This window comes from Eleutherodactylus coqui, chromosome 4 (genome assembly GCF_035609145.1).
Source record: "Eleutherodactylus coqui strain aEleCoq1 chromosome 4, aEleCoq1.hap1, whole genome shotgun sequence".
Taxonomy (NCBI): domain Eukaryota; kingdom Metazoa; phylum Chordata; class Amphibia; order Anura; family Eleutherodactylidae; genus Eleutherodactylus; species Eleutherodactylus coqui.
Window position 1 is genome coordinate 255,444,535 of NC_089840.1, and position 25,972 is coordinate 255,470,506.

The following is a 25,972-nucleotide window of genomic DNA, read 5'->3' on the forward strand; positions in this document are numbered from 1 at the left end:
TTTCCGGTGGCGTCAAGATACAATAATACCCATCATTGCTAAACAATTTTAGGAAAAAAATTGGGCTTCCACCCCATTTTTTTTCCTTTTTTTTGGCACATATGAATAAACCTCGAGGGCTCCTTCACGTGGAATAAGCAGAGAATAGAACCCATTCATTTCAATGGGTCCGTTCATATTTACGCATTTTGTCACGCAAAAACAAAAAAACAGCATGCTCTATTTTTGCGCATCAAAGGTCTCCACAGAATTCAATGAGGGCTGTAAAGGCACGCACAGTACGCACGGAGATGCGCAATATGCTGCGTAATTCAGCTGGAAAAAGATACATCTGGAACTTAACCCCTTAGTGTCGGCCCAATAGTGTTTTTACGTCTTGTTGCAGGACTTGTATGGAAGGAAATAGCGCCGCTATCTCCCTCCATACAGCGCGGGCATCAGCTGTTCATTACAGCTGACACCCGCAGGCAATAGCCACAAACGGCCGTTCGGCCGATCGCAGCTATTAACCATTTAAATGGCCCTGTCAATCCTGACAGCAGCATTTAAATCCCCCGAACATCTTCGGGGGTCCCGTACGCTCGCCCCCCGCGGTGAGATCGCGGAAGCTGTGCAGGTGTCATGGTGCCTTAGCAGACTGCCTATCAAGCCATCCCCGTAGGGTGGCTTGATAGACTGCCTGTCAAAAAACAGTATGACGTAATGCTATAGCATTATGTCATACTGCACGAGCGATCCAAGCATCACTGGTTGTGGTCCTGTAGGAGGACTAAAGGAAAGTGTAAAAATAAGATCAATAAAGTTTTAGTAATTATTAAAAAAAAGAAAAAGTAATAAAAGTTCAAAAAACCCCGCTTTTGCCATATTTGCAATTACAAAATCAAAATAATAAACCAAAAATACGTGTTTGGTATCACTGCGTTCGTAAAAGTCCGATCTATCAAAGTAATGTATTATTTACCCCACACGGTGAACGTGGTCCGAAAAAAAAAAAAAGAATGCTCAAAATGCACTTTTTTGGTCACCCTATCTTTGAGAACAAATGTAATAAAAACCGATCAAAAAGTCAATTGTATGTGAAAATGGTACCAACGGAAAAGACAGGATGTACCGCACAAGATGAGCCCTCACATAACTATGTCGACAGAAAAATAAAAAAGTTATTGTGCGCAGAAAATGGACACAGAAAATAATTTAAAAAAATTAAATATCTTTAAAAAAAAATACAAGTAGTACAGCAAAAAAAACTATACAAGTTTGGTATCATAGTAATCGTACTGACCCAGAGAATAAAGTTATTAGGTCATTTGTGTTGCAGCTTGTGCGCCGTAGAAACAGGACGCACCGAAAGATGGCGGAATGTCTTTTTTTTTTTCTTTTCTCTTCACTTAGAATTTTTAAAAGGTTTTTCAGTATATTATATGGTGCTTTAAATAGCACCATTGAAAACTACAACTCGTCCCACAAAAAACAACAAGCCCTCATACAGCGACGTCGATGGATAAATAAAGGAGTTACGATTTTTTTAAAGGGAGGAGGAAAAAACAAAAATGGAAAAAAGCAAAAAAGGTCCTTACTAAGGGGTTAAACTAAATTAGTCATTTCAAGTGGTGCGTCTTGTTTGATGCGCGCAAATGAACATGCGCTGCGGGCAGGAAAAGTATAAAATATATGCCGCTATGTGTGCAAAAAAGTTGTGTAAAGCAGCCCTAACTGGCCATTACAAATTGGATTCCAAGACCTACCGTGTTTCCCCGAAAATAAGACAGTCTCATATTAATTTTTGTTCAAAAAAGTTTAACTTTTTTACATGTATAGTTGCCTGGACACTATTTAAATTGACTTTTTTTTAATTAACTGTTAGCAGGGCTTAATTTTGGAGTAGGGCTTATATTTCAAGCATCCTCAAAAAGCCTGAAAATTCATTTTGCATCCTCAAAAATTCTGGAAAATCATGCTAAGTCTTATTTTCAGGGAAACAGGGTATTAGGGCCTTTCATGTATGTTTCATGTATACAAGAAATGTACAGGAAAAAAAAAAGTGAAAAAATACATGAATTTTAGTCCTCTTCCGCACGGGCGATCTCCTTGCGCAATTTTCTCGCATTGAGAGACTGCGAGAAATCGCATGTTTGTAGAGCCCATGCTTTCCTATGGGTTCCTCCACACATGCGACGTTTAGTAGCGTGCGAGATACTGCTGCGATTTGCGATTCTTTGTGGCCCATGCTTCACTAAGGGGCTTGCGATTTCCTAGTATCACATAGCAGCCGCTGGTGACACGCATGCTACGCAAGAAATAGGGTTGGAGACGGTTCCGTTCACACCTGCCTGATTACTTAATTAATTCTCTCGCGCTATGAAATCGCACGAGAAAATCGTGACCACATGCGCTGCGATGTTAGAATTTTTGCGAGCATTTCTCTGACGCGGGAAAATCGCAAGCGCACAGCAGCGACGGCGATGCAATTTTCTCGCGTCCAATTCACTTTCGCCCGTGCGGAAGAGGCCTAAGGGCGTTTTATTAAACGCAATTGTCAATGGGACTTTCTAATGTTAAAAACGCGAAGCACCAACTTGCGATGCGTTTTTAACATTAGAAAGTCCCATTGAGAATGGCGTTAAAAAAAAACGTAAGTGGGTAGGAGCCCTCAAGCGTAGGTTTACGTTTTTTAAAATCGTACGCTTGGTTTTAATCCATTTTTAATAAGAAAATCCTAAATTTTTCACTGATGAACATATCCCAGTATGGCCGGCCCTTAGGCGGGGCTCACACGAACGTGTTTGCCACCATGTCATGTGCGAGTACGCAGCAAGTACGCAATGATACGGTTACTTGCTGCCAATCCCCATACACTGTCGTAATACGCAACGAGATAGAGCATGCTGCCATTTTTTTGCGCGCATCATTCGCGCGGTACAATTAAAGTGTACGCGAGATGACTGTTGCGTATTACGCGCGCAAAAACTGCACGTTGACTAGGCAGTGAGCATACAGTTGTGTGCGCTTCCCCCCCCCCTTAGGGCAGAGACACACGAGCGTCTACGTAAATACACTCGCCTAAGCGCAGCATATTTGCGTATTAACGAGGTTTGATGAGGACCATAATCGGCGTATTGTGCGCATGTCTGCGCATATTATTTTCGCAATGGCCCTTTTGCTGCGCCAAAATGGAGCAGCTCCTATAAATGCGCTTATGAGAAAGAACCCATTAAAATCTATAGGTTCTATTCTCGTTATTCAGCGCACGTGGATTTTGCGCGCAGAAACGCGCTCATGTGAAGGAGCCCTAATGCAGCGTCTGTAATTTCTGATTCAATAACCTCCATTTAAAGGGAGAAATGATTCCTAACCAACTAATTATTTCCTTTATTAACATTACAAATGCTAAAAATCTCCTCATAGACATGGCTGACACGTCTACACTCCCCCCTCCAAGGCAGTCAGCCACACAAGCGCGCCACCGCACGGCGCATGCCCAGTGCGCAGGAACTGGCTGGCGCGAAGAAGAGCCTCCGCGCATGCGCGTCGCCTCTTGAACGTGTGTATGTGCCCCGGCGCATGCGCAGTGGGAGCCATGGCAGCCGGGACGATATTTTGAGCTGCTACATTGTACTAAATCCGGGGTTTTCCGGCAGAACTTGGAGTTTATCGGCGGGCGGCGGTAAGAGAGTGCGGCTGTCCTGTACATGCATGCATGCATGCAGCAGTGTGCTCAGCCAGCAGCTGGCTTGCATTGTCTGCTGGCGGCTGCATGCATGATGTCTCTGGGGGGTCGCATAGTGATGTATGTGCAGGAAGTTTATACAGTGTTACATTCTGTGCAAACACTTTCTCTCTTGGGGTCCCCTCCGGTGGGCTACGTGGCAGCGATGCCCCCTGGCTGGATTTACGGATTTTCCTAATTACGTGCCGTCGCCTCATTTAAAGGGACAATCCAGAATTTCTTTTTACTTCTACTTTTGCAAATTTGCGCCATCGTTTTGCAAACGAAACGGCAAACATTGCTTTGCTCGTGTGGTTGTACGTGCGTGCAACGCGGTCATGCAGCAGGTATCGCGTCTGTGCATGCCTGGCGATAGGATGATGAGTAATGCAAATTGGTTATGGGCGATCAAGTAGGTGCGCAATTTTTTTTTCTAAGGTTTATGTAAAATGTGTTTTATTTATAAAAAAAAAAAATAATCGGAGAAATCCTTTTAAAGCGATCCTCCATCCCGGACGAGCAAAGATGGCCGCACCACGCGGGCGTGATTTTGGCCTGTTTTGCGGCCGTGAAAATGAAGGACAAAATCAATGATTCCAATTCCTGATGATATGTGTGCGCGACGCACCGCTGCCCTGATTTAAAAGGCTCATTCGCCTAAGAGGTTCAGATGTGGTCTTTCCCCAATAGTTGTTTGCAGAGTTTCACGCATATCCTTGTCTATTGCGCGTACATCTGCGCATCTCCCATAGACTTCTATGGGGCCCTTGTGGTGCGCAGATATGCAGACAAATAAAGCCGGTACGATCGTAGACAGTGCAAACATATGGCCCTTTTGTAGGGGCTGAATTCTTTGGCCGATGTAACAAACGCTAATTGAGACGCTCGTTGATTGGCGCTTCGTTGTCTTTTTACATGGATGTCTTCTGCATCCTCTGCTCCCAGCGCTTGGCTGTAAAACAGCTGGGCGCTCGGAGTGAGGAAACAGCTGGATGCAGAATACAAGCTGGGACACCCCGCTTGTCTTCTGCATCATCCGCGCTCATCTTGAGCGATCATCTTGCGCTGTAAATGACACAACGATGATCGCTCAAAGGTCACTTGAGCGACATCTTTTGAGCGATTATCGTTGTGTCTAAATGGGCCTTAACTGCGCTGACATCGTAAAGTTTTCGTTAAGCCGTCGCTAATCTTTCAGCATGCTATTATCAGGAATTCACAGCGGGATACAGCTACTATTGTTTCAGCTGTATCCCACTCCCTGGAGACAGGCGGGGTATGAAGAACACAGCGGTCCAGCTGTGTTCTTCATACCCCGCTCGGAGCGGGGAACAGCTGAATGCAAAAGACAAGCGGGGCACTCTGCTTGTCTTCTGCATCCCCCGCTCGAAGCGCTCAGCTGTATAACAGCCGGCGCTCCGAGCGGGGAACAGCTGGATGCAGAAGACAAGCAGGGCCACCCCGCTTGTCTTCTGCATCCCCCGCTCAGAGTGCAAGGTGATCGCTCAAACGTTGAGCGATCACCTTGCGCTGTAAAAAGCACACAACGATTACCGCTTTTTGAGCGATAATCGTTGTCTAAAGGCACCTTTACACGGACCGATAGTCGCCCAAAAAAATCACACAGTAAGGTCCGTCTCACATCTGCGTCTGGTTCTGTCACGGATCCGGCTCAAAAGCTGGGCGGAAAGTCAATGGGGTCTATTCAGTTCCGTCCAGAGACAGAACCGTTCGTTTGCCGGGTTTCCCCTTTCATGTGAAACTGTTGTCAATTTGGTGCAAAGCATGGTTGACATTTTTTGGCGTAAATTGTCAATTTTTAAAGTGCTGCGCACTGCATGATTGGCGTCACCATAGGTCTTTTCATACAACTTTTATTTTTTTTTAAAAAGCATGAACTTCATACTTTTTATACATGAGAAAAATTGCCACTAAATCCAAAAAATGAAACAAAAGTGAATAAAAAGCCGTACAAAGAAACCTGAGACTTTGCTGTTGGCTTTAAGCTAACGGTTAGCACATGATGAGGGTAGTAGTTGCAGATGGGCTCGGTGTTCTGTTGGATTCCTCTATGTAGCGGCTTGCATCCTCCCCACATGTGTGATGTGTCCAGCACATTCCTTTATTTCCCATCGCTCTTCTGCAATCCTGCACGAGGGTTTCATCATCTCTGCTGCGCTCATTGGCTGCTGCTGACGTGCATCCAGCCATTCGCTGGGACTGCAGACTCCGGGGGTCGGACCCTCATCCTCTCCAGAGACTGGCAGAACATGCAGGCATCTACAGCCGGGTGCGCAGAGGTACCTCATATGTTCAGACGGGCACTCAGAAAAGTCGCTGAGGCGTGCGAATGGCAGTCGGCTGTTAGCTGTTGCACAGACTGATCATTGTTCATTAGTTGTTTGCTGAGCTATGGTTCATAGAGAAGGTCTCCATATAAAGTCACAGCGACCTGCAGACAAATTTACAACACATGACTTTTAATTAACCAGCAAACTTTTTAAAAATTTTTAATTATCTTTTTATGTTTTAACGGATGGATTTTTGCTATGTTACCATTATGACATTTTTTGTTAAGCTTTTTCTGCTTCTGGGAAAGCTGTGTGCCATCCAGTATGGCCTTTCTACATCCCATATAGGAGTGGTCACCCAGCTTTCCTAGAATACTGAATGGCATACCCGCCCAGCTAGGGCTCGTTCACACATGCATATTTGCGCCACGTATTACCTATGTAATTTTTGTGTGCTTTATACGCAGTGAATAGAACCCGTTCGCTTGGGCATATTTTTCGGGCAATGATCGATCGCGTGGAAAAAAAATACATGATATAGCCTGTTTTTGTGCGTATTCATTGAAGTGAATGGGTTGGCACAAATACACAGTGAATACGCAGGATCAAATCAATGGTGCCTTCTGCGTGCAGAAATACGAAAAAAACAGCAGGAGCGAGTGAGATACGATTTTTTTTTTTAAGGTTGCGTAAATAAAAACGGCATGCCGAGTTTCTGATGTTGATCTGCGTTAAGAAGTAATATGTTAATTTTTTTCGTGTGTCTGGTTGTCCTGCAACGCGGACTTTAAACCTGCAGTGGAAGAATCCGTGTCATGAAGGCAGCGGTGCAGGTTTCCCATCCAAATGAACGTGGAGTGTATTGTAAGCGGATTTTGGAGTCCACCCCAAAATCTGAAATGTGAACGTGCCCTAAAGAGTGTTCCCATCTTGGCAAACATGGCCGCAATGGGAACACTGCTGCAAATGAAGTGGATGGTAACATCTGAGCGCATCCGGGTTACGCGTTTTTCCTAACTCCCAAAAAACTCAATGGACATTGTGCGAATAGCGCAGCACCGTGAGCTGCACTGTTTCCGCAGCCCCCTAGTTACACAAGTCCTGGCCCCCAGATACTGCCAGGCTGCAGGCAGTGGGGGTACAGCTCAAGATATTGGTTCAGGTCCCACCTCTGGGCCTCACAGTTATCGGACTTTTATTGCAAATGCTGTGGAGATTGGAATACCCCTTTAAACAAAAATTGGCCCAAAAATTTCCCAATGTGGTCGGCGGTGACTTTCTTTCACTGTTGTGTTTTGTTTTTTTTTTGTCTGCTTTTATTTGAAAGTGTTTAAAATAACATTTTTGCCCCTTTTATACCCGTGGGTCAGTTATGGTTGTTTCTTTGACACATATAAATGTTCTGTTTGCACACAGTAAACTGCTGTGAGGGCTGATTTTCCATCTGCCGGCCAGCCCTTTTATAGCCCTCAGGGTGTGTTTTTGGATTGTAAAGCTGTATTACTTGACTACGCTGCTTCTAATAACCACTGATCTATTCTCCCTAGGAAAATGTTGTACCGGGCTGCGCTGAGTTGTCGGGGCCCCATGCACGGCCGATCTCTGATTTCTCGTGTTCGGACCACAGTATCTTCTCACTTGAAATGTAAGTACCTTTCTGTGTCCTTTTTCTTTTTTTTTTACACTACTTTGGTTGTTTTTATGTGGAGTCCTGATGCCAGGTGAACATAGTTGATAGAGTTCAGTTCATGAAGATATATATATATATGGCACTAATAGACAGTCTGCCTGTATTCTGCTTGTGCAGAAAGCAGCAAAATAGCAGCATACCCACACCAGAACAGCTCTGTACATAGGTACAGCGCCAGAACCGAGCTCGGTACCTTTAAGACAACTTGCTGTTCTTTTTTTAATGTGACAGCCCAGCTACACACCGTTCCATAATGACAGAGTTGGTAGAAATGTAATGACTCTGGCTTCTTAAAAAAAAAATGATGGCTGTTGGGCGGTAATCGTTGCGTGTAAAAGGGCCTTTAAGCAGACCGCTTCATATAAATTGCAGCTTTGGTTGATAATGCAGGTACAGTGCCCATTGAATTCAATGCAATACCACCCTGGGCCGCTGCAGTGTATGGAGCGATCTGCTTCTGGCTCCATCTACACTAACAGCTGACCCTCACTGACCAACTTTCCTGAGAATAGGTTATCAATAGATCAGTCCCAGACGAACTCCTTTCAGGCTGCGTTCTCGCATAGCAAAAACTAATTGCAGACGAAGCTGCGGCAGCCAATGGTCAGACAATCTTGCCAATAATGTTCGCAATATCATGTGGCTATTGGCTGCTGCGGCTTGGCGCAGTTTCAGCTACAAGCATTTTTTTGCTGAATGGGAACACAACCTTATACCACCATCCCTAGTGATCTAGGGTTGTTAAAGGGTCAGTACCAAAATCCTTGATGGTATAGGGTAGGCATTGGGTTAATATGCTCTTCCAGGGCAATAGGGAGTTAATTCAGAATTCCTAGTGGTCTATGGCTCTAATGATGTGCTCTCGGAATCCCTGGTGGTCTAGGACTTTGAGGAGTTTCTATTGGCATCCCTGGTGGTCTAGGGCTGTGTGGGGTTTCAGCTGGTGGGATTCCTTCCTAATTCTTGCTAGTGACCAGTATGAATCAATGACTGTTCTAAATGTGAAATAAATGATATAGAAAGTTGTAGTAGTTGTAATATGTCTTGTTTTGTGACGCAGACGTTCCAGCCTCCATCGCTGCTCAGCAACATTCCAGGCAATGGAGCAATGTTCCTTTTATGACGATGCCTCTTTTCCGCTCTCATGGAAAGCCATTTGCGCACCGCAGCGAACTGAAGCATGCCAAGCGTATCGTGGTAAAGCTCGGCAGCGCTGTGGTGACACGAGGAGATGAGTGTGGGTTAGCACTAGGTCGGTTGGCATCCATCGTCGAGCAGGTGAGGAACACTGGCATGGCGTTTGACATGAATATCCTTAAAGGAGAATAATTAGAGAAAGGGGGCCTCAGTGACCAGTAGAGTCTATAGGGCCTTCCGCTGCGTATTGTCTTTGTGACCGCCATTTATTCACGGCTTTTTGCTGCATACACGGCCCTTCAGTAAACCCTACAAGAATAAATCTGGTGGCATCAAGTCTGGTCATCTTGGTGGCTACAGATTTTATGAAACTAATCTGTCACCTAAATAACTTACACTCTCCCTTACGCTCGCAGTAGATGTGTTGCATATTGCGGCATCTTGTTGAAAGTAACCTTCCGGTAATTCATCATCTCTTAACTGATTCTTCACAAATTAGTGAATCCAGGATTTTGCCCTTTTGAGGTTGTGAATACTAGCGAACAGCTTCATTTACACAAACAATAAATGCCTGTCTGGCGGTCGCATCTTGACTTCATGGGTGCATTCCAATTTGGTGAGAGATGTGATGCTTCGATAGACATAGGGGGAGATTTATGAAACGGCCAAAAGGCCCATTTACACGCGAAGACAATTTTTCAAACGATTGAAGGTTTTAGCAATCATTTTGCATAAAGTGTTAATGGACACTAATGTTGTTTAACACTTTATCACCTTTGTTTGCGTGTAAAAGGGCCTCCAGGAGCTGTTTGCAGAGCCCATTGTGTGGGCTGGGCTCTGCATACAGCTGCATTGTTCTCGCACGGGCTGCTGGCAGAATACAATTTATTCTACCGGCTCCCACTGAGAGCACAGCATGCGGTCTGTTGAGAAATACTTTATCTCTCTGCGGGTGAACAATGGATTTTAAGCTTGCCTTGAAGTCATCATTCAGCTGAAAAGTGCACGATGGCCGTGTTTGCACGCAACGATTATCGCTCATTTGCGGTCGTTTGAACGAATTTTGAGCGATAATCGTTGCATGTAAATGGGTCCAACCCGCGACCCAGGATGACTATAAATGCGGTCCAACAGAAAAGGGAGGCTCGTTCTGGAGGAGGCGAGGCCAGCGTCGGTACCTGGCAGGGTGTGAACTTCTGCTCACAGACTGGCTCATACAGATGATAAAGCAGTGGGGGCGCTCTTGCAATTCTGCGACTGTCTGACTCGCTCCGGCCTCAGCGTATGGCGGCAGTTCTCCTTCCTAACCGCTTCTAAATATATTGAGGATGAATTTGCTTCTGAGTGTATCTAACAGAGTGCAATATGTTACCTGGATGTCCCCTTTTTCTGCAGGTATCTGTATTGCAGAACCAGGGTCGGGAAATGATGATTGTCACCAGCGGGGCTGTGGCATTTGGGAAACAGCGTCTCCGCCATGAAATCCTTTTGTCGCAGAGTGTGAGGCAAGCATTGCATTCGGGACAGAACCAACTTAAAGACATGGTGAGCAGTACAATCTCTGTATGAAATATCAAAAGTGTGTGCCAATTCCCGTTTCCACTCTATTCTTTTTGTTTAGCAAGTTCCGGTCCTGGAGGCGCGAGCCTGTGCAGCGGCAGGCCAGAGCGGGCTTATGGCACTGTATGAAGCCATGTTTACCCAGTACAGCATATGCGCAGCCCAGGTAAGAAATACGGTAGTAGAATAAGGCTTCTGGTACTCTTGTGTGTTTTGGGGCGTTGTGCTGTACTTTTTAATCCAGAGCATACGGCCCCATTATAGCCTGTGTGGTGCTACACATGGACTTTTTTTCTTTTAGGTCCATGTGAAAAAACTTATGGCATGTCTTATTCTTGCCCTTATCATAGACAAGAAATGGGACATGCCAATACATGTGGATGTGCTGTGTCCATGAATATCAGAGAGGGCACAGACTGGCGTCCACATGCTATGCAATACGAGTCTATTGGGTGCAACTCGCATTTAGGCTAGTGTTCACCTAGGTTAAACATAATCCTTTTTCCTATGCCCTATTGCTGCATAGGGATGGGTGTCCCGTTCAGGACCCCATTTAGTGAGCCAGCAACAAACAGCGACTCTAGTGGACTATGTTCATCCACATATCACACAAATGGCTGTGTGTAATACTGCATTGCCATACAGCTGGCACTACTGGGGAAATAAACAGCTGGCAGCAACTCCCCTTGGTACAATTAACTGTCTGTCGGTGGTCTTGGGAGCCGGAGCCATGGCGGTCAAACTACAGAAGGGCACTACGTAAAACTGTAGTCTCTTTTTACTGAAATCACCTCTTGCAGCCTCATGGCCAGTCTTCAGATGGGGGTATAATGGGTGCATTTTTGCAATCGCATTACGGAGAACGGTCTCGGCCTGACCATTGGTCTACAGATGTGAACGCAGAATCATACGGCCCGTGTTTTGGCTGGGAAACTCATTAGTAATAGGAGTGCAAAAAATGCATTTGAGATGTGCTCATCTGAAACTATCTCTGTTGTAAAGGAAGAATGTTAATCATAGGAGTTTGTAGGTAATTGTTATATATGCAATTGCCTGTCCTACATTTGTTGGTTCACTTAAAGTAACCTTTGCTCATCTTGACTTGTAGGCTGTTTTTTCCACATTTTTATCTCATTTTTGCACTTGTGCCCTTTGAAATTTTTCTGCTTACTGGAAAGCAGAGTCCCCAGCGTCATAAACCAAACCTTATTACCCTCATCTATTGCAGACGGTCACGTGGTATTTGGACTATGTCATATTTATATTGCTATTCTCTCCATGAGACTTCACCTGAAAAGACCCGTCAGTGAGGGAGGGGACTTGGCTCAGTCAATAGATGGCGTGAAAACTCAACTCAAATCCAGGCTTGTCGCCAGTGGCCGGGTTATGTTTGCACACTGGGGCAGAGGTCACTGACTTAAAGAGGTCTTTAAACAGCTTTTACAAATACATTTTGGCTTTAAACATGATTTTGTTTCTTTCGCTCAGATCTTAGTCACAAACTTGGATTTCCACGACGAGCAGAAAAGGCGGAATTTAAATGGCACTTTACATGAGCTGCTCCGGATGAACATTGTGCCCATTATTAATACCAATGATGCTGTTGTTCCTCCTCCAGAACCAAACAGTGATCTGCAGGGGGTAAATGTGGGTGAAGTATAACTGTGGGTTTCTGACTGCATGCAAAGCTGCTGTAGTAATAGTGCATGGCATGGCTAACTAACACCGGAGTGCTGAGCATGGAGACAGTAGGTGACGTAGGGCTACTGCCGGTTCTATAATATATCGTGATGCACAGGGGGATTCAAAAGCCTCCATGTGTAGGTAATGGAAACCTACAGTGGCCGAAATCTGCCCTTTTTGCAAGTCGAAACCCATCACAAGGCAGATTTAATTGGACTTTGGAAGCTCTTCATTAAATGGATAAGTAGGCCACTTTTTTGATGAGAGGTCTGCTGTGGAGACTTGCTGACGTAAAGCGACCCTCTGGTCTTGAAGAAACAAAGATGGCCATACCGCTTTTTTGACTACCTGATGCCCACTGTGTATAGTATACATTGGTAGTTCCAGGCTCTACATGCTGATCCGACTGCCCAGCACGGCTCGTGTGGGCAGCATTAGTTAATCAAAGCGGGTGTAGTGTTCAATGCTAATGCACAATGTGCCTCAGGAAGTCAGAGAAGCAAGTGGGGCCATCTTTGTTTCTCCAGGCACGGAGGGTTGCTTCAACCTGTAGGCCCAATGTCCACTGGTCTATTTGATTTGCAGAATCCGCACGAGTTACCCATGCGAAAGATCTGCAATTCAAAGTGCGGAAGCATTGGCATCCGCAACTGAATGTGCGCATGCGGATTTGATTTGGTGCGGAAAACAAATCGCAGCATTCTCCATTTCAGTGTGGATTCCATGCAGACTGGCTCAATAGAAGTCAATGGGTGCGACTGTTTCTCAGTGTATCCGTGAATACAATTGTGGGTGCACTGCGGATTGGGATGTGGGGAAAATGTTGGGAGGTGGTGAGGTTGTGGATTTTTTTTCCGCATGATTGATCCACAGTACATCCACACGGAAAAAACATTACATCCACGATCTCCCGCAAATAGTTTCCACAGGTCTCCCGCTGCGGAAATCCGCATCCGGAATCCGATCCACCCGTGGACATGAGGCCTTATGTTTAACTTGACATATAATACTTGATATTGCAGCACAGAACTCTTTAGTTCCTTTTTAATAGCTTTTCAGCTTTTTTTCCTACTTCTTTGGATTAAGATAACTTGTTGCAAGTTATTGCCATACTTTTAAGAAGGGCCATCAGGGAGACTCTAAAATGTGACATACAAGGCAAAGGGCTTATGTGCCTTGCTCATTTTATATAGGACCCTCGACCCGGCCTATTGCATTTGAATCACAAGTAATGCCTCTGGCACTCTTCACGCTCTGACTACAGACCCCAGAATAAATACAGATCACAGATCGCAAATCACAACCCCTAAAGTTATCCGACCCCCAGACCAGACTTTGCAGATAGTTTCCTCGCCTTGATCTTACAGCCTCATTGTTGCCTTTGGTGTCAGAACATCACCCGCAACGTAGAAGATTGTAGAAGGCACCCAGTGATAGAGATGATGTGGTGCAACCAGGAGACTTGCAGGCTAATACCGGAGATCTCCCCCTTTTATATATGAGGCTCCTGACCATTTAGGGCAAGTAGTCAAGCATGAGTAACAGTGATGGATTGGTTGAGGTCTGACTGCAGTCTGTTTTGGAGTTTTACCAGACTTTGCACACAGAAAAGAACAGCTTGTAAAGCTCTGTGATTGTACGCTGATGGGATCTCCTGCCGATGTGCCTTCAGTGGTACAAAGTATGGAGCCTTTTAGAGCAAGGCTGCATATGACACTTTTCTAAATCAACGGACGGTTACCCGCTATGTACTGCCAGTAGTACTGCATGTATGTCATATCTGCAGACTAACTCCTATGCTTCATATGAGATGCTCATGGATGCATGATACGGCGCCCATAGACAGTATGGCCACATACTGTACCTCAAATTTCAGTTGTAAATTGGTGTTTTGCGAACTGGTGTGGGAAAACTTAATCAAAACATCTGTGCGCATCTCCTCTGGCCTTGTGTAATGTTTCTTAGGTTTCTACCTTTTTCTGTCCTTGGCTTCTGCAACTCAAGCCCTACATCAATGATAGAATTCAGTCTTTCTGGCTGCTTCCTTTGCCCTGTTTCCTCTTTATATACAGTCTGTCTGTCTTGTTTTTGTGTAGGTTTTCTTTGCTGATTTTTAGTCTCTTCCATAGGTGATCAGTATCAAGGACAATGACAGCCTGGCAGCACGGCTAGCTGTTGAAATGAAGGCTGATTTAATCATCGTCTTGTCTGATGTGGAAGGTAATAACATTATTACTGTACCCTGTGCCAACCTTCTGCATTGATAACTGGACATGAACCCATTAATTTACCTTAATGTTCTGCTATCGGGAACCAAAGTGTAATAAAACTTCTTAGCACTATGAGTCAACAACAAATCTGGGCTAGAAATGCTGAGTCGTGCGTGCACGCCGAGTGCCTCTGAGAATGTCGCCATAGCAGATGCTGGCTGACCCAGCTTGTACTAGATAGACAACCCCTTGAAATGCATTGAATTGTCACTTTATTACAGCCCGCAGCACTTTTAGGATCAAAGCTTCCCTGCATGGAAATTGGAGCCGTACAGTATAAAATCACATGACAAGTTTTCCGTGGATCAGTTTCAGTGTGAATGCGCATTAAATGGTAAAATCCAGCGATCTGAGTGACTTCCAACAAGGCTGGGTCATCAGAGCTAGACTAGAAGTAGAATGGCAAGACTCCAGTGGGCAAAAGAGTGCAAAAATTGCATCACAGAGCAGTGGAAAAACCTTACCTAGTCAGATGGATCCAGATTTCAGTTGCACCATGCTTATGGCATAAGCAGCATGAATTGATGACTCCTTCATCTCAGCTGTTGAGACTATGCCACTACCTCCATCTAAGTTGGTGAAACTGCAAGAAGCCTCCGGTCCACAGGGTCTGATATTCCTGCAGAACAGTTTTAACGCCTAATGGAATCTATGCCACTATGGATGGCTGTGGCCCTGAAGGCCAAAGGAAGTTCAACATGCAACTTATTAGTTGGGGGTCTCTAATGAAGTGGCTGCTAATTGTACCTCTGCCCTTATTTTCTGTATTTACTTTGTACATCCCTTTGGATTGTGGTGCCCTTATTGGGCTAGTTCTCTGGGGACAGCTCTGTGGCCACATAGTTACTTACCCTTTTGGCTGAGCCAAACCCGGCTTTTGGGTGGCAGCCTATACAAAATGCTAGAGCAGAGGCAAGTTCTTACTAAGCTTGGGTAGAAGTAAGCCCCCAGTCGTCAACTATTACAGGGCACTCTGGCTTAGACTGTTGGGGTATAGGTCGGGCGCCGTTCTCCATTTTGGACAGCTCTTGCGATAAGACTGTAGCAGTACGGTGAATTCCATTGCAAATCCGTAGTGGAAGATCTGCTATGGACAGTACTTCTTGGGTTGTCCTATAACTTACCCACATGGTTGAGTGGTAAATCTGGCCAGTCATTCCGTGATAAGTTCTCCACACTTGCATTGCTACATAGCTGGGTAGATTTGCAGTTTATAATCGTATATATAAACAGGACACTAAAAAATGTTTGCAACCGAAAGTTCAATAAAACAAATGGACAAATCACTCTGGAAAAACTCTATACTATAAATAAGTGAGGAGACTCAAATGGCCACGCACGCTCCTCTGGGTAATATGCAAATAAGGGAGATGGAATAAATCCTCCAAAGTGCCACCTACTGAAAGGCAGCATTCCTTCGAGTCAAAGTGGGACTTTTTATACAAGTCTTGCTACAATGACTGGGAATCAAAAGCAAAGCCAGACCCCATGTACATACAGCTGTTTCCGGGTTATTGCCCATCATCAGTGTACAGTAGGAGTCTGGCTTTTGCTAGTGAGAGGCCAGGGACAGGGGTCAGAGACGCTCTTTTCTCCTTAGGGAGAGCAACTATATACTATTTATAGTATATAGTTGCTCTCCCTAAGGAGAAAAGAGCGTCTCTGACCCCTGTCCCTGGCCTCTCACTAGCAAAAGCCAGACTCCTACTGTACACTGATGATGGGCAATAACCCGGAAACAGCTGTATGTACATGGGGTCTGGCTTTGCTTTTGATTCCCAGTCATTGTAGCAAGACTTGTATAAAAAGTCCCACTTTGACTCGAAGGAATGCTGCCTTTCAGTAGGTGGCACTTTGGAGGATTTATTCCATCTCCCTTATCTGGAAAAACTAGCATACGCTCTTCAGAGCATAGGTCTCGGAGTACTTAAGGACGCCAGTACACGGGTGTTAGCGGCTGCAGGGAATTGCCGGGCTGCACCTGGACTTGCCATTATTGCAGTACCAAGCTGGGTACTTTTCTGTCCCGTGTGGGACAGAAGCTATGTGAGGGGGTGACAAAACCGGTCTCTGTTCTGCACATTCACCCCTATGCCGCCATCAAGGTTCTGCCCCCATGCATTTTTCTGTATGAAGAACGTAAAGATGAGGCAGAACCAGCGCTGGACAGCATAAACGCAGTGTGAAATGAGCCTTGCATTGGAAATCATGGTTTCTCTTCACTTTTTTGCTTGCAGGACTTTTTGACAGCCCACCTGGGTCAGATGATGCCAAACTTATTGACATTTTCTATCCGGGAGACCAGCAGTCAGTGACATTTGGGACCAAATCAAGAGTTGGTATGGGAGGCATGGAAGCCAAGGTACATCTCCACATTATTTTAGACTTTACTTTATTATTATTTTCTTTGAGTATAGATTCGCCTACTTAGTCATCAAAGTTTGTAACATATCACACTGCCCCAAAAAATAAAGAAAAAACTTAAAAGAAACCGCCTGCTTTTAAGCACCATAAATAAACTTATGGTGCTGTTAGGACAGGTGACATGGAGCTAGGTGCTATATTTTTTATATTCGCCCTCTGCTTGCATACCGCAGTGCGTACCTGTAAAGTTTGCGGGCTGGTTGAAAATCTGCGTAGACACTCTGGTCTATATGGCTTGTACTGTAAATGCTGCTCAATTTTCACTGGGAAATCCGCTGTTGAAATTCTGCACCATTTATGTAAAGGAAGCGTAAGGCTGCGCTCCCTGCCGTGGAATTTCCCTGCGGACCCTCTGCACGGAAAGTCTTCTGCATTTACAGCAGTAGCAAAGTAAATAAGATTTTGAAAATCTCATCCACCCATTGCAGAAATAACCCGCACGAAACCCGTGCGGAGAGTGGCTTGCAGCGTGGAATTCTAATCCGCGACATGTCAATTATGTCTTTCAATGAAGGAATTTGTGATAAAACCCGCACCAAATGGATTTTAAAGAAAGCGTCTCTTGGATATAATTTTATAAAACAGACATTTTTATTTTATGTGTATATATTTTATTCCTCTAGGTGAAAGCTGCACTTTGGGCCCTTCAGGGTGGCACCTCTGTTGTGATTGCCAATGGAACTCATCCAAAAATCTCTGGCCATGTAATTACAGATATTGTTGAAGGAAAGAAAGTTGGAACGTTCTTTTCAGAAGTAAAACCTGCTGGTGAGTTCCCAGAAGAAAAATAATGTGTACCCTTTCAATGGGCAATCCCATCTTATTAAGTGACTTCACTTTATGATCGTGGGGGTTTGACCCCGAGAATGAAAAAGCTGCAGCCCCTTTATTTTTTTCCAGCTAGCTTCTGTGTAGGGAAAGAGTAAAGGGGCTGCAGTGCAACATGATAGTGCAGCCACTTCATTTTTAGTACTTGTGATGGTCCCTTTGGTCAAACCCCCCCCCCCCCCCCCCTCCTCTTATCATAAAGTGGTGTTGTATCCATCACTTGATTGGATGGGAATACCGCTTTAATGTGCAAAACCAGCATCTGTAGAAAATGGCTTTGTTGTCCTATGCGTAAAATCTATGTGCCTCTCTTTTGTATGTGAGGCAGAACTCCTCTCTGTTCTCTCATTAACCTTTTGGGTCTTGTCTGATCCTTTCCAGGACCCACTGTGGAGCAACAGGCTGAAATGGCGCGGGCTGGCGGAAGGACCCTGGCAACGCTGAAGCCAGAAGAGGTGATGGAAAGATTGATTCACCTTTTCTTTCGTTCCTTATAGATAAGTGTTGCCCAGTGCAACTTATGATTAGGGAACAAAGTAGGATTTCCTTTTATGTACTAAAAACACGCAAGCTTACGTAGCAGAGTGGAGTTAGTCTGCTGTATCATAGATGTGTTGCATGGAGTGTTCCCCTGCAGCAGTATGAGATAGTATTGTGCAGCTGGAACAATCAGTCCGTTCATTCTGACTCCTTGTCCTCTAAATCGCTGTCAAATGCCGTAAGTATTGCACCAGTTTAGAAATGCATCTACGCTTCAAACGTAACATTTAGTTGTGCTATATTCATAGGTATCAAGTTCAAATCATCCTTTTGACAGCTCTTTAGCATATTCTTATATCCACCAGTCAGACTCTTGATCTTCTTCTACATTTCTTCTATCTTTGACATTATTATGAAAGTACTGCATTATACGTGGCAGGGGGACATGGCTATAGAGTGCAGAGGTTGCAGTCATAAAAAAAGCCCCTCTTGCCACCCAGAAATACGCCAGTACTAAAAATCACATCATAAGCAAGGATCAGTTTTACAGATTTGACACCAGAGCCCGGGAGGTACAGGTTAATTTCCTGGTATATGGAGCGCATTGAACTTTTATTCTGGCTACTACAAAAATACTAACATTTAGTAACTTCTTACAACAGAGAGCTGAAATCATTTTCCGACTCGCTGACTTACTAACTGATCACAGGGATGAGATTCTCGCTGCAAACAGGAAAGATATGGAAGACGCAGAGGTGAAAGGTAAGTAGATCCAACTTGCAAGAAGAAACATGGCTGGTCTGAAAATTTTTTCGAGCTAATAATGACAATACAATTAACAGTATTGGATTTGCACTTTTAAGGGGTTGTATGAGATTAGAAGGGGTCTGCATCTAGAAACAGCACCACTCTTGTCCATGGGTTGTATCTGCAACTGAACACTATTCAAGTTAAAGTGGTATTCCCATGATAAAAATCTGTGGGATCACTGCTGGTATCGGCTATCACTTTAATTGGTGGTATCTTAATGGTCGCTACTCTAACCAGTCCTGAGAATAAGGGACCCACATGCTGAACTGCGTCCTCTTCACTGTATTTCCCATGCACATCAGCTCCCCAGCCACTCGGCTTTGCAGGGAATTGCAAAACTGCCCTATTCGTGTAAATAGGTACTTCTTCCAATTCCATGGACAGGTGTGTGGTGGGTAGCACTGCTGTGCAGGGAAAGCTTAGAAGGGGAAGCAGCACTAAAGCAACCATGCCGTGGTCGGACACAGGTTGCCTCCCTGATATATATTTGCCTGTCTTGGAAGTCAGGAAGGCCATGTGGCCAGAGGCCATAGCGTCGTCATCTGACTTCAGGTAACAGGGAGCGGGGATGGCCCAAGGGCAAAGACAGGTGACTATGGCTTTTTTTTTACCTACGCCCAGCCTGTAAGAGATAGATGTTTTTTGTTGTTTTTTTTTTTTTTGAAACCACACAACCCCTTCACAGAAAACCCTTTTAAGGTTTTAACGTTGGATGCTGCATCTTGTTCTAGGAAGGCTGGCACCGCCTTTGTTGAAAAGATTAAGCCTTTCAACAGCAAAGTTGAACAGCTTGGCCATAGGACTTAGACAGATAGCAGCCTCCTCCCAGGACAGTGTGGGACGTGTCATCCGAAGAACACGAATCGCCAAGGAATTGGAGTTGGAACAGGTTACCGTTCCCATAGGAGTCCTGCTGGTTATCTTTGAGTCTCGGCCAGACTGCCTTCCTCAGGTACTAGGGATACTTGCCCTACCGCTCTTGTGACGTCCAAAGTATCTGCAATTCGTCTTCTTATGTCTTCTGATCAAAATACTGATTGTTCTTTCTTGTCATGCGCCGTTCCGATCAGGTTTCTGCCTTGGCAATAGCCAGTGGCAATGGTCTGTTGTTGAAAGGAGGAAAAGAGGCATCTAACAGCAACCAGACTCTGTACCGACTTACCCAAGAGGCGCTGTCTATTCATGGAGTAAAGGATGCCATCCAGCTGGTACGTAAGATTTTACTCTATTGGTGATGCATTGTCATTGCTCATGCTTTGTACAATGGTAGGCTATCTAGTTAGGTGACTGTACAGTAACATGAAGTAAAGCTGATTCAGTGAGGATCAGCAATTAATAGGTTGCATGGGAAGAAACAAAGCTGTTCTGCATCCTGGTGGCATTGTTGTATGGACTTCTAGTATTTCAGTTTCCTGATTAAAGTCACAAAATTAAACTTTGTTTATGGATGCGATATGTGATTACTAATGCGTATTCCCCTCTGTGTAACAGGTGAACACAAGAGAGGAGGTTGAGGATCTGTGCCGCTTAAATAAACTGATCGATTTGATCATCCCACGCGGTTCTTCCCAGCTGGTCAGGGATATTCAGAAAGGCGCTAAGGGAATACCTGTCATGGGCCACAGCGAGGGCATATGTCATGTCTATGTGGACAGTGAAGCTAGTGTGGAGAAAGTCACAAGGATTGGTAAGTACAAGGGTGGTGCCAGCCTGAGGCTAGATGGCACCCTTTGTGGAATTAAAAAAAAATTTTTTTTTGTGCCCTCCAAAAAAAAAAAAATTAAAATAGTAGAAGACAAGCAGAATGCCCATGCAGAAAGCAGCAAGATGGCAGCATACCCACATCAGAACAGTTTTCAATAAATAAATACGATATCCTAACCGAGCTCAGTACATAAGTATAGCACCAGAACCAAGCTCGTAGCAGAAAAACAGCTCCAAAACAAAGCATATAACCTAAGTACAGTACCAGAACCAAGTGCATAACATAAATACAGTAGCAGAACTAGACCGTTTTTGCTGGAACACTAATGAGCTGATAGCGGCAGTTTGAAATCTCAAAAGGGAGTAGATGGAGCCATTCATGTCGTTCCACAAGACGCTGCAGAAATGTCCTCTGCTGGGTGGAACTAAGTGGGAAGATTGCTTCTCCAACAAGCAGGAGGAGGCAGACTGCAGCCGCATGGTTTACATGTAGCTAAAGCCGATTGTGTGCTGGAGTCAGAAAATTCTAATAGACTAAGTTGACTGGACACGCTATATATACGTTTGGGGACTCCCGACTCTTCCCTAACAGCAAATGCTGTGGCAAAGGATTGGTGTGATTAATTTCAACCTTCCCAATTCTTTGCACCCATAGGAGATAAGCTGCTGCTATTCCTCTTTTCCTATAGAATTAAACACCATCCATGTTTATCCAAGCCAAGTGTTCATGTTTATGGAGGAGTCCGGGTGGGGGGGTAAGGACCAACTGCGTCTTTCTGATACTAATTTTTTTTAATGACTTTTTTTTAGTTCGAGATTCAAAGTGTGAGTATCCTGCTGCCTGCAATGCGATGGAGACTCTGCTCATCCACCGAGATGTACTGAGAACACCACTCTTTGACCAAATCATTGACATGCTGAGAGTTGAACAGGTAATCTATCGCTTATATTGATCACAAAGCACTCCCATATCACTAAATCAGTGGGGAATAGGGGGGGGGGGGGTCAGGGGTTTTTAACAGGTGAGAGTCTTGGTTTAAACTCGCATCTGTCAGATATGCAAGCTATATGCACAGAATATACAATATTTATGGCTAACGTGAAGGGAAAAAAACAACATTGCAACTAAAAACAATTTTCTACCTGCAGGTAAAAATCCACGCCGGTCCAAAGTTTGCTTCCTACTTGACCTTTAGCCCTTCTGAAGTAAAATCCCTGCGAACAGAATACGGAGATCTGGAGTGTTGCATCGAAGTGGTGGACGGGGTTGAAGATGCGATTGAACATATCCACAAATACGGCAGCTCTCACACGGATGCGATCATCACTGAGAACGGTGAGCCTTCCACCTTGTTATGTACACATAAGGGTCTGATGTGACTCACGGTACGTTGATCTCTATCATTTCACTTCGCAGAAGCGACAGCTGACTATTTCCTTCAGCACGTGGACAGCGCCTGTGTGTTCTGGAACAGCAGCACTAGATTCTCAGATGGTTACCGCTTTGGATTAGGTAAGATTTGGGACATTAGTTTAAAAAATAAAAACAGTGCTTGCCCATCCTCTTCCCTGGCGATCCAACACTGGCCCACGATCCTCCTGGTCTGTGTTTTGGACCGGTTGCAGCGGTCAGGTGCCGTTTTCCTGGCATCGTCCCTCGGATGCTGGGAGCCATGATGGCAGCAGAACAGCACCTGACTGCTACAGCTGTTAGGTGGTAGCTGTTCCAATACAAAGACCGGGGAGGCGGGCAGCGCAGTATCGTTGGCGGTGAAGTCTAGTAAGTACCACTGAGTTTTGGATTGAGTTTTTTTTTTTTGTTTGTTTTTTTTTATCCCATTGCATTCGTCCCCATGAGCTGATTGTTGGCCCATGTGGAGGGAAAAAATACATGAACGATCGACGTGCGGGTTGATTGGCGCTCGTTACATTGGTCCAACATCTTGGCCCCTATAGAAGCACCATTAGATTGCGATCTATGGTGACCAAATCTCAAACAACCAACAATCCAGCAGGTTTTGCTTTTGCTGACAATCTTGTCACTGTCAATATGTTGCATGCTGCAATGTGACCACATTGACGTTTATTAGATATTATGTTGCAGTGTGACTCCTGTGATCCTCATGTCACGTGACTAAAGTCATTGTGCAGCCCTGGCCTAATGCTTGCCCCATTCCCGACATTTTGTGGCCGAGAAACTTGGGCGTGGCACCCATCAGACCGTACACAGCCACCTGTCCATGTATTATCTGATCTGCACAGATCATACACATTGCAGGTCCTATTTTTGTCCATGAAAATAGGCCAGAATAGGACCTGCTGTGTGTATAGCCTGGTAGGATATTATGGAGTCATTTGCTACCTGTCGAATACACAGACCAACAATACGCCCATCCACTCTACGGGTTGTGCGTTGTATTGCAGCTCAACCCCATTCTCTTACATGTACGTGATCTGCAATACCGGACACAGTCCTTGGACAGATGTGGTGCTGATTATGCAAGAAAGCAGCCATGTTTTTCTAATCCTGAACATCCCCTTTATTATCCTAGGAGCAGAAGTTGGCATCAGCACCGCCAGGATTCACGCACGGGGGCCGGTGGGAATAGAGGGACTGCTTACCACCAAGTGGTTACTGCGGGGAGAGGATCATGTAGTCTCCGACTTTGCAGAGCAAGGAAGTATGAAGTATCTACATGAGAATATTCCTGTACCACAGATGGACAGCAGCTAGAATCCAGAGAGACCTGTGCAGGACAGACCTCATCTAGAGTCAGGGATTACCGAGCAGTCACTATGCTGACGACAAAGACTTGGCTAGATAAACTATGCACCTTAATGAAATATCAGAGACCCCAGTTGATCCAGACCCTTCATCATGCATCGACTGTACATCCGTACCGGTGCGCTGCAGCCACGGATGGTCTTAGGTTTCAGAAGCTTTTTAATTCTAATGGTATTGGTCAATGACTAGCACTTACAATACGGTTCTTGCAGGGCTCGCGGCGTAGAGCACCTGCTGATGAGTTTTTACACTTCTAAAGCCCATAGAGATTTGAGCTCAGTGTATTTTAATCATTCCTAAATTACAGTGACTTGGAGGCACCCCGACTTCTAGACTGAAATGCGTTTTAGTTTAACGGAGATCTGCTAGGAGACAGGTTAGGTTTTACTGAAGGTCCAACTGTAGGGACAGGCCAGTGTCAGCGAATCTGAACTAGATCCCTCGCAGTGCTGTATGGACTAGTCTTATCAGGGAGTCCGAAAATACCATTGTTTTCAATTCTTAAAATATTTTTGGTACTTTTTTTGGGGGGGGGGGGGGGGGAGATTTCTAACTTTGTACAGCCGGTTCTTCTTGACTGAGCAGGTAAAACATGAAATTATAAAATGTTTGATTCCACTCAATAAATTTATCAAAAACTTCAATGAAATGCTATGTTTGAGGATGCTGAAATTCGCGAAATAGTTGATGAGTTTCTTATAAAGTATGTGCATCGCACGATCAGGAGTCTTTGCTGGTTCAGGAGGATTGGATTCACCAGATGGTAGCATTATTCAATTTTTAATTTAAGGGTACCGTATATACTCGAGTATTAGCCGACCAGAGTATAAGCCGAGTCAATAAGTTTTACCGCAAAAAAATGGGAAAACGTATTGATTTGAGTATAAGCCGAGCTATACTCCAGTATATACTGGGTAAAAAAAAAAACCTCCATACTCCCCTCCCAGCCGGTTGTGATGCGGAAAGCTGCTTCAATTTCTGTGTTCCCGGCAGTGGTGCGGCAAGCTGCTTGAATTCTCCCCACCGTCCTCTCTGCTCAGCTCTGTCAGCGCTGTGTAAGCAAGCGCTGCGATTGGATCGAGCGCCAGCAAATCACAGCCGTGCTCGATCCAATCACAGCGCTGATGGCAGGGGATTGGAAAGCCGAGCGGGGAGAATTCTAAAACAGCTTACTGCATGCAAGCTGCTTTAGAATTCTCCCTGCTGTCATTTCTCTGCCCGGCTTTCAAATCCCCCGCTGTCAGCGCTGTGTAAGTAAGCGCTGTGATTGGATCGAGCGACAGCCAATCACAGCTGGTGCTCGATCATTCACAGCCTGATGGCGGAGGATGACAGAGCCAAGCAGAGGGGACGGCGAGGGATGACAGCGGGGAGAATTCAGACTATAACAGTTATTCCGCAGCACTTTTTAGGGCCTGCCAACTGAACGACCAACCTTGTAGGTCCTTTAATGCACGTCACAGAGGAGAGTCTGAGCCACAGACTCTTTTTCATAGTCCACTATATACGAAGCAAGTGACAGCATACCAGGCGTATAAATCTAACTATAATTTTATTCCTCCATAATCCCGACGGTTCGACCCACATCTTGCTTGACAAAGACCCCGAGTGGGTCGAAACGTCGCGATTATGGAGGAATAAAATTATACTTGGGTTTATACGCCTGGTATGCTGTCACTTGCTGCGTATATAGCGGGGAAAAATCAAGCAGCTCGCCACGCCGGGAGCACAGAAATTGAAGCAGCTTTCTGCACTGTCGCTGGGGACACAGTCCCCAGCTGGGAGGTGAATATGGGGAATGTTAAACCCTTCCTTGACTCGAGTATAAGCTGGGGGGGGGGCTTTTTCAGCACAAAAAAAGTGCTGAAAAACTCTGCTTATACTCGAGTATATACGGTATATTTAAGCCAAAATCTGGTGTGCCAGATGTGTATAAAGCGGGGCAGCGAATCCACACATGGAGTGTTGACACATGTGCCATGCCCCCCCCCCCCCCCCCCCCCCCCCCCCATATATTAGCTAGATTAACTTTGAAGACGGCGAAACCGCATGTTGTAACAGATGGCTACATAACAGAAGAGCCGTTTATGACAAGGGTTACTTCTCAGTTGCAAACTGTGCCGGCAGCGGCGGTGTTTGCTACAACAGATGGTATTCAGTTTGATGCAAATCAGAATAAGTTTACACAGTTACTGGAAAAGTTCTTGGCGTGTTTTGGGGGTACCCCTCGGGTTTTTGGACCATTATTCTTTCGTGAGAATTCTAAAATTGTTTCAAATGTTGCTATTGGTTTCAATGGTATTCAAAAGACTAGCAGAGAACCAGGAACGTTGGTTAATAATGGCATGGTGTCGAAGTTGATCTCTAATCTCCTTATGCGATTTTGTAAAATCGATAAGTCATATTGATCGTGCTGCACTTGATGTTACCTTTCAGAAAAAGGAGACTGCAATAGTTCCGATCACATGTGGTAGTAGGTATGACATGGTAGAAGTATAGGGTGCAGAAGCCAACTCGCAGAATCTGCCGTAGGGGTTATCGTGGAGAAAGTTGTAAACTGGAGGCTATTACTAGGGATTATTGCTGTCGGTGCTTTGGAACGGT

General features: G+C 45.0%; 1 protein-coding gene across 2 annotated transcripts; it reads left to right on the forward strand.

Moving 5' to 3' along the window:
• The first annotated feature begins 3,553 nt into the window (after window positions 1-3,553).
• ALDH18A1 (aldehyde dehydrogenase 18 family member A1) lies at window positions 3,554-24,017 on the forward strand. Of its 2 annotated transcripts, none has more exons than XM_066601132.1 (18): window positions 3,554-3,664; window positions 7,545-7,642; window positions 8,748-8,965; window positions 10,220-10,369; window positions 10,446-10,550; window positions 11,873-12,025; window positions 14,197-14,287; window positions 16,575-16,699; window positions 17,385-17,529; window positions 17,971-18,044; window positions 18,732-18,831; window positions 19,611-19,831; window positions 19,950-20,087; window positions 20,371-20,566; window positions 21,394-21,515; window positions 21,733-21,919; window positions 22,001-22,096; window positions 23,136-24,017. In XM_066601132.1, the coding sequence occupies exons 2-18, from the start codon at window positions 7,549-7,551 to the stop codon at window positions 23,315-23,317; spliced, it is 2,397 nt and encodes a 798-aa protein (XP_066457229.1). In that variant the 5' UTR covers window positions 3,554-3,664; window positions 7,545-7,548; the 3' UTR covers window positions 23,318-24,017. The 2 variants fall into 2 exon arrangements, with proteins under 2 accessions (XP_066457229.1, XP_066457231.1); XM_066601134.1 differs by having other exon boundaries at window positions 3,559-3,664; window positions 11,873-12,031.
• The last annotated feature ends 1,955 nt before the right edge of the window (window positions 24,018-25,972 follow it).

Excerpts from the sequence above, each read along its gene's own strand:
- ALDH18A1 (XM_066601134.1), top strand. The coding sequence starts at position 7,549 with ATGTTGTACCGGGCTGCGCTGAGTTGTCGGGGCCCCATGCACGGCCGA. Across the intron at positions 20,088-20,370 it reads TAAAGGATGCCATCCAGCTG|GTGAACACAAGAGAGGAGGT; the intron begins GTACGTAAGATT and ends TCTGTGTAACAG. Across the intron at positions 21,516-21,732 it reads ACATGCTGAGAGTTGAACAG|GTAAAAATCCACGCCGGTCC; the intron begins GTAATCTATCGC and ends TTCTACCTGCAG.